The 8,333-nt window shown below is 44.8% G+C and overlaps 1 protein-coding gene across 4 annotated transcripts in view; it reads left to right on the top strand.

Annotated features, from left to right (window-relative positions):
- The first annotated feature begins 166 nt into the window (after positions 1-166).
- Positions 167-8,333, top strand: part of RUNX1T1 (RUNX1 partner transcriptional co-repressor 1) — a 147,948-nt gene continuing 139,781 nt past the window's right edge. For 2 of the 4 annotated variants that reach the window (XM_074386874.1, XM_074386873.1), the window contains exon 1: positions 670-8,202. In XM_074386874.1, coding sequence (XP_074242975.1) covers positions 8,082-8,202 — 121 coding nt within the window. In that variant the 5' untranslated portion in view covers positions 670-8,081. Of the gene's footprint in view, positions 650-669; positions 8,203-8,333 lie in introns of those variants that run through there. The other 2 variants (XM_010349415.3, XM_010349417.3) reach the window with 2 other exon arrangements.

Below are 8,333 nucleotides of genomic sequence, written 5' to 3' on the forward strand. Positions count from 1 at the left end.
CTCCACCTCCCCCCAACCCCGTCGCGGGCCCTCCCCCCTGCACCTGGCAGCGGCCGCGCAGCCGCCTCCCTCCGGAGCGACCGCGGCGCCCCTGGCGCGAGCGCGCGCCGGAGCCGGCCTGATGCGGGCGCTCTCTGCGCACAGCGCGCGGCGCTCCTGCTCCCCGGCGGACGCCCGGCCGCCCTGCAGATAAATGCGTCGCCTTCCTCGAGAGTGAGCGAGGGCGGGCGAGGCAGACGCAGACGCCGCCTGTGACAGTGGCAATTCCCTGCGCCCCACATCACATTTGTCTGCCACAGCAGCAACAACAGAAAAGCGGAGGGAGGGAAGGAGGCGGGAGGAGGGGAGCAGAGCTCCGCACGTCCTGGGCTCTGCGTGGAGGTTGCGTTTGGCTGGCGTCCCCGACCTCGGGCTTTTTGCGCCTCAGCTCTCTCTGCGCAGCGCCGGGCGGCCGCAGTCGCTCCGCGGCGCGACTCCGCGGCCTCGTGGCGAGCGCGCGTGGGCGAGTGGCTGCGGACACTCTGGCCTGGCAAGGGAAGCCGCGCCGCGCCCTCGCCCCGTCGCCCCGCGGGTCGGCAGAGACGACGGGAAGTTTTATTTGCAGCTCGGAGCCAGTGGCGGATGGTGGGACTCTCCGGCCCTGTGCAGTGTAAGTGCCCGCGGGAGGGCTTGGCCGGCGGGCGGGCGGCTGGGACGGGCCCCTGGCTGTTATTATTAATTACTGTTCCGATGACCGTCATCTTCGTTTGGATTATTCGACCGAGAGGCTCCAGGCTGTACTTGTCGCTCAGTTAGGGTAGGACTACGCACCAAGGCAGAGGAACATCGCGGGTGACTCCGGTCTGCGATGACACTGAACTTCGCGTGTCAGCCGAGGATGCAGTTTTTACTATTAGATTCCCCACACTGTCCTTTTAAAGTAATTTTTCTTCCCTCTCCATAGTCACGGTATGTGAGCAGGAAGATGACGAGTGGGTTTCTCCCCCGACAGCACAACTGGTCGAGGTGCCCCACGGTGAATTTGGCAGGTGGCCCTATGCCCGCATCGTGGGTTTTTTTCTTTTTCTTTCTTTTTTTTTTTCTTTTTCTTTCTTTTTTTTTTTTTGTAAACTGGAAGCAAAGACTTGCTTTCATGGTGGAAAACTTAGCCCTAAGGAGTAGGAGAGGCGGGGTCTTAACTTTGGAACCCGGCTGCAACTCGGGTGGGGGTTTTCTTAGAGGTACCCAGGCGCTCTGCGCCCGCCTGCGAACTTGCCCTGCTACTCCTGGCCGATTGGGGTGCTGGAGTGGGAAGCCCCTAGGTGAGCGGGTGGACGGCGTCTCCCGCCCGGGGCGGGTCCCGGGTTTCGCAGTCAGGGGCCGGATGGGCAGCGTCGTACCCGCCCGACCTCCTCGCGCTCGGGACCCGGCCGCCCCGGCCCTCCTGGGTGTTCCCGTCGCTGCCCCGACTCTGTGTCTGCTTCTCCTGAGCGTGGAGCACAACCTTGTGCCCTGTAGCTCCCGCCCGACGGGGTCCAGACCCGAAGCAGCGTCAGGGGAATTCCTTTCGTTTTCCAGGAACCCCTCTGGTGAAACCCCCGGGCCAGTGGAAACGCGCTCCGGGGCCGGCCGCTCACTGCCCTCTTTGCGAATCTGAAAGGACCAGGTTGATTGGCGCCCCCAGACCTCTCTCCCTGGCGGACCTGGCGCTGACTGGGGTGCCTTGAGCAAATACGGTTAGGTCAGCACAAGGCGCTTAAATCCATTTTTATGAAACATGCTATTTTTTATTTTTTGTAAGGGCGGTCAACCCTTGGAAAAGTTTTGAGTACTATGATTCCGGGAAGTAGGATGTGAGCCACAACTGTTACTAAAAATAGTCGCCTTCCCTCCCCCTCTACCCTAAAAGGCCTTTTAGTTTGGGTGATTTGGCTGGGTGGCCGTGCAGCCCATGGTCTCCTCATTCTTTGCAAAGCGTAGTGAAGAAATCCTTGAAGATTTGGCACCACAAATCCCACCGTGCCCCAGCCTGGCTGTTGCTTCCTGGGGAAATCTGCAGAAGGTCGCTTTAAGGAATAGCTAGGATTCCCGTGGAGGAGGTCCTGCAGAACAGTGCCCGAGGCCAGAGCGAGCGAGTGAAGACCAGGAGAGCTGGAGAGGCCACTCCAGACAAACTTCATGTGCTTAATGTAACTCTGAGCCCCCTTGAATCTTTAACTTCGCTTTCCTTAATTAATCTGCCCAGGGCCTGTATATAAATGGCTGTCCACAGCTGCTGCAAATTGATTTATCTCCTGATAAAGGTCGGGTTGCTGACCAAAGCATTCTTTATACCTTCTGTGTGAACCGAAATGTGTTTTACAGGGATTTTCTCCCCCTCTAGTCGCCTTTTCAACATCTGTACCATTTTTAAGTGCACTCAGTGGCTTTTATTGTCATTGCCCTCCTTTGCATAGAACAGGAGTGGAACTGGGTCTGTGCCCAGTGAGTCCACACTCCCTAGAATACAAATTGACCAGATTCTCTGTGATAAACGGTTTGTTAGTGTTGGGGGCCTCCTTTTAGTTTATGGCAGCGTTTGCCTTGACCATGTGAATATTCTGCTGTGCCCAGTTTCTCCTGTCACACAATTCTTTAGAAAAGGTTACCAAACACCATTGTTTCTTAAACCATCATAGCCCCAACCTGAGCGTTCATGTCAGCTGTGATGTGTAGATAAAGAAACAAATTTATAATTCTGTAGATTTCCCCCTCGTTTATCCTTAAAGTCTGGTTTTTAATATCATTAGGATTTTCAGATAATAAAGATAGGGTTATTTGATTTCATTTTCTCTTTTTTCTCTTTACTGATGATGATTTTTTTCAGAAGAGTCTGACAGTCTCACCCAATAGTAATCAGGGAATCTTGGTTTGATCCGGGCTTTTTTTTTTTTTTTTTGCAGCCAGGATGGATGCTGAGGAAGTTGAATTCCATTATTTCTTGTACTGTGTTCAGCATTTTATATTTTGTTGGTTTATTCTTTTAAAAGATAAAATTCCAACAAAACAATCGACCAGTCAGTCTTATACTGGGTGCATAAAAACCGACTTTTTAAATACTGAGGGTAACTTTTTATTAAATCTTTTTGTTTAGGCATTAGTAATTTTATTATAAACCATTTAGATATCAGTGACTGTATTTGAAAAGCTAAATATTGCATGGAACAATTTCAGTACTCAGTTTCTCCAGTGTCCTATTTATACCTAATAAAAGCAGTGGGGAAAACTCTATTTTTTTCTTTAATATTTGGACAACTCAAAGCAGACTAGACATCTTTGAAATGATATTTTCATTTGTAGACCTAGTCTCTGTGGTCCATTAATACTGCTAATAATTTGTGTTAAAATGATCTTAAAAATCATTTTATGTCCAGCACAATACATTGCCCTCTTAAATTGCAAAGACAGTATTTTTGCAGCTATGGGACTGCAGCTTTTTAATATTTGCACAATTTTCTTTTCCTGAGAGAAGTAAAATATTGCTCTTGATGTTAGTATTTGATGATGCACCCTCCCATTGAGGTGTTAGTCTAAATATTTGTAGATAAAAAAGCACTTCATAAATTGCAAAGAACTACACAAATGTAAGGTGTCATTATAATTTATTTTATTGTCACATAGAAGCTTAGCCAAAAAAATCTCTCATTTTAAACATTGAAAAAGGATCACGAGAAAGAAATGCTTCCAATAGGAATGCTGGTCAGTGGTTGTCAGTTTAGGACATTCTTCACTGTCAAATCCTGTTTCTCACTTCTTTGATATGAACATCAGCTGACAGGCACTGAATGCAAAGCCTTCTTCACTGAGGTTTTATGTAGGCAACATAGCCCTTCATAGCAAAGCAGTCTGAAAAATTGGCACCTGCAGGATTTGCATGTGAAAAAAACTGAGTCAGTCGCATTTTGCTGGAGTCTGTTACTGTAAGTTATGTAAGTTCAGTGAGAAAGGCTATTTATTTGTTGCTGTTTGGGCATTTAAAGGTTCTTTGTTTTATGGACACCTTATTCATCATATAGTGATCCACAGACTTTATTGATAGCAGAAGCCAGGGAGAAGTGAGCTCTGGCTTTATAGAAGTTATTTATTATGGAATGGAGATGCTTTTAACCATGTGCTTGCAGAGTGTACTTACATTCATAGTTAATTTTTTAAATGTGCCTTAAAAGAATGAACTCATTCAGCTTTGAGAATCATCTATCAGAAGTTAAACAAATGCATAAAACTAAGTTAACATACATATCCTTTGAAAATAATCAAGAATTTTGATTTCTATATGTTAATAACAACTTAAAATCTATAAGAAAAGAATTTAAACCCTTTTTCTAAATTTGGAGAAAATGTTTCCTCCAACTTGTTAAATTATGTTTGTCACCTGGATGCCTTTTAAAAATCAAATTTGACTGTATGCAAAATAACAAATATTCAATCAACTAAAACACCTCTGTGAACCTGAGTATTATCTGTCAGTGGGAACATTTTATCCAGAATAAGCTATTTATTATTATCTAGAGACACCTTCCAACTTCATTTTTTTTCACAGCCATTAATATAAGAGTTCCTAAATAATGTTTAAAGAACAGTGAACATTTTATTAAAGCAAACATTAGTTCAGTTTAATGGAGGTAATTGTAAGTGATGAGACAGAGCAGGTTATCTCTGTGTTGTTTAAACAGAAGGAGCTACTTTGCACCATTTCCAGTAGCCATCTGTAGAAGAGAAGGGTTTGCACCTGTCTGTCCAGACTAATTATAGATTAGGGCCAAAGAAATGAAATTCGAGGAGGTTTTCAGCTAATGAAATCCATACTGATTTTATTGTAAATGCGTTTTATGTAAAGAGGGTGATGGTTGAGTTCTGAGTGAATAAATCGCTATGTAGCTGCTAGGCACTTGGTTTTGAAGCACAATTCTGCTGCATTAACCTTTGATATTAAAAAAAAAAGACAAACAACTTAGATGTGGATGCTAGCCTTTGTTTGGCATCCATAGCTACAATTTAGTGAGCAGCAGTGAGGTTCAGTGTGCAATTTAGAAATGTGCTGTATAAAGCAGCTTAAACATTAAGAATATTATGATATTCTGAAATGCAGATGAAGTAGAAGGTAGGTTCTGTTTTAGCTTATGCATATAAAACATTGGAAAATCGGAAAGGCTTTTTCTTTTTCCTGCATTTCAGCTTCGTATACATGAGAAATTAAAGCAAAATGAGTGAAGAATGCATTCTGCTATAAAAGGTCACATGAATGTCTACCACATCTGTTTATAGTAATTATGAACATAATTAACATAAGAATTACAAATGAAATAATGACAAGCTGAGCAAGGAGATATTATGCCATAATGGTCATATGTTGGAATTCTCACATTATAGCACACTAGAATTCACATACTCAAAGAAAGAAAGAAAATGCTAGATTTTTATCTGAATTAATGCTTCAAAACTTATCTGCCTGGGGCAGATGGACTTCTTGCATTTATAGGAAGGTAACTATTATTAAGAAAAGAACTAGTTGAAATTAAGATTTCTAGTCTGTAGCTTGGACTTTAAGACAGCTGTGATCATGGAAATCACTTTCTGTTGTACACTTCTGTGATTATACTTCTTGATTATTGTATTGCTTTTTTTTTAATTGAAAGCTTTGCAGCAAAGTGTTTGCTTTGGAGGAGAGTCATGGATTCTTCCCATTTGAGAATTAGTTGATATTTTCTATAACTGTGAGCCAAAAGTCAATGAACAAATAAGGTACTAATAGAAATACTGTGCATTTACAAAATAAGACCATTGGCAGATTAGCTTTTGTAGAGATTTATTTATGCCTCTAGTATTTGGGATGCCCTTTAAAAAAAAAAAAGCAAACCTTTTCTGGGTTTGAAAGCAGTAGTAATGCAATTTTATTTTTAAAATAGCATTTCTTAAAAGGCATGTAATCGAAAAATCTATGGGCACCTATAAATTGTATTTTTCTTCCCCTGGAGTTTTGTTGGATTTTCAGGTATTTGCATGTAGTCTGTGTCCAAACTGATCTAACTAAAATTCAGTAAAGGGTAGGGGTATGTATGGTTGCTTTTGGTTACTCTGAATGCATTTTTCTAGAATAGCTAGAGGAAAGGTGAAAGGTGACCTTTCTGGAGAGCTAAAATGATACTCCAGAAATCTGTTATTACATTGAAAACATGTAAGAACGACAGATTTTCACCCATATACAGCTCACTTGATTTTGTGATGTAGCCTGCCAAATGTTTTCCTTCCTATGCTTGCACCCTTCTCTAACTATTGAACCTGGTCACTTTTTGAAGATTTATGGAGAAATATTACCTTGTTCTCATCTCAGTGATACCATGAGGTTTTCCACATTATTGGATTACTGGAGGATTGTAGCAGACCCCTTTTTATCTGACATTCATTGCATGACAAGATTTTCACACATGCCCTTCCCCCACCTATGCCCAGCTTTTTTCACTTTGTGTTACCTATCAAATTTCTTTTAATTCTATTCTTGGGGTTGGAACATTGGTGTGTATGTGTTTGGGTGGGGTGGAGGGAGAGGAGGTGGTGCTCCACTACACATAAAACCGTTTTTTGGCCAACTGATTTGGAGGGGAGTGCCTGATTAAACAATGCTTCTCTTCATTTTCTAAAGGGCCTCTTAAAATTTGGCTCCCCTAAAAGGCAGGGGCTAGTTCTCTTGCTATTCTGTTTTTTTTCTACTCACTAGCCTTACCCTCTACCCCCATTTTATTCTTTTCTACGGAGACCCCAAGCGGAAGCTATTTTATAATCCAAAGTTTCACAGCAGCTAGGGCTACAGTGTACACTATGAACAGTTGTATAGTTTATTGGCTCCTTCATTCTGAACTCAACTCTTCATACTGTAGTGAGAGCTTCTTAACCAAGCTTCAGTGCCTTCAAACACAGCATAACCAAATATTTCCCCTCCCCCCAATAAAATAACCCCCTTTGCTGCATTATCCGCACTCCATTAAGGATCTGATCAGATGTTCACATTGTCTGATGGGTGTATTTAAAAGTGAAAAGGGGCTCCCAAGGGACTACTCAGGTGTATCTCCTTCCTGACCCTGCTGGGGAGGTGGATGAACTCTGGACTAAGGGACTTGCATTAGCCCTTGCTTGTTCTCTGATTGATTCTCTGGCGCCGGGTGGGTGAAGAGCCACGAGGCAGCTCAAGCCCGAGATTGATTGCCTCAATTTCAGATTCCCACCTCCAAAATAGACTCTCAGATGCACACATAAGGAGCTCCCTCCCCCAGCACAATTTCTGGAGGTGGAGCAGGTCTCTAAGAGTCACCTGTAGCTACCAATCACAAGTGGTCCTACTTACCACAATGATGCTGGCTGCAAGAGTCTTCAGCTGGGATCCATTAAAGTTCAGGGACAGGAGCTATTCTATATCTCTGCATGTGTGAGTGTGCAGGGGCTGGAATTTAGGAGTATTGGGGTCAGCAAAGAAAGGGACAAGAACTCCGACTTGAGATTAATCTGGAGGGCTGCTTAACTGCATCTTAGACTCAGTAGGTTTGTTTTGCAAATTGTGGCTATTTAGATGGAGGTGAGATGGTGACTGTCTCCCTCGGCTCAGCCGAAAGAGAGCTCTTGATCCTCCTCTGACCTTGACAGAATCTCTAATGTGTTTCAGCCTAGCCCTGGAGCAAGGAAATACAGTTTACTGGATTCCTCCCTTTTTGGGGTGGTAGGGGCAGATTTGGGCTTGCAGGCGACTCCTAGCCTGCCTCTCATTCCCAGACAGCCTTAAGTAAGGTAGCGCTCCCCCACTTTCTGGCCCCATCCTGGGGTCTGAGCCCCCGCCCCCTCCGTCCCTTTCCGTTCCTTCCCTCCTGCCTGTGTCTCTCCTTCCCTCCTGCCTGTGTCTCTTTCCCTCTCTCTCTCTCTCTTTCTCCCGCTTTTCCTCCCTCTCCCGCTCCGTCTCACACGCACCCTCTGTTTATTTTCCTGCCTCCATCTGGGCCCTGCTGATATTGTAATCACCCTGATGCACGTTGGCTTCTCTCCTCTCCCTCCTGCGCTCGCACACTCACTCACACACAATGTGCCATCCTGACAAGCCTTTTACTTCTGATAAGCTCCAATGTGTGTTTAATGAATACAAAGCCGCGGTCTGGGTGTCGCCTCGGCCGCGGCCGCTCTCCCGCGCTCCTTTGCCAGAAGGTAATCTCCGTGAACAGGGGAGGGAGGCGAGCAGAGAGGAAGGAGGGGTGGCCAGGAGGAAGGGGGGCGTGGGGAGGCGGCTTTTCTCTCTCCCTCTCTCCCTTTCCAAATGATTCAGAAGTCGATAAGAC

Source organism: Saimiri boliviensis, chromosome 15 (genome assembly GCF_048565385.1).
Source record: "Saimiri boliviensis isolate mSaiBol1 chromosome 15, mSaiBol1.pri, whole genome shotgun sequence".
Taxonomy (NCBI): domain Eukaryota; kingdom Metazoa; phylum Chordata; class Mammalia; order Primates; family Cebidae; genus Saimiri; species Saimiri boliviensis.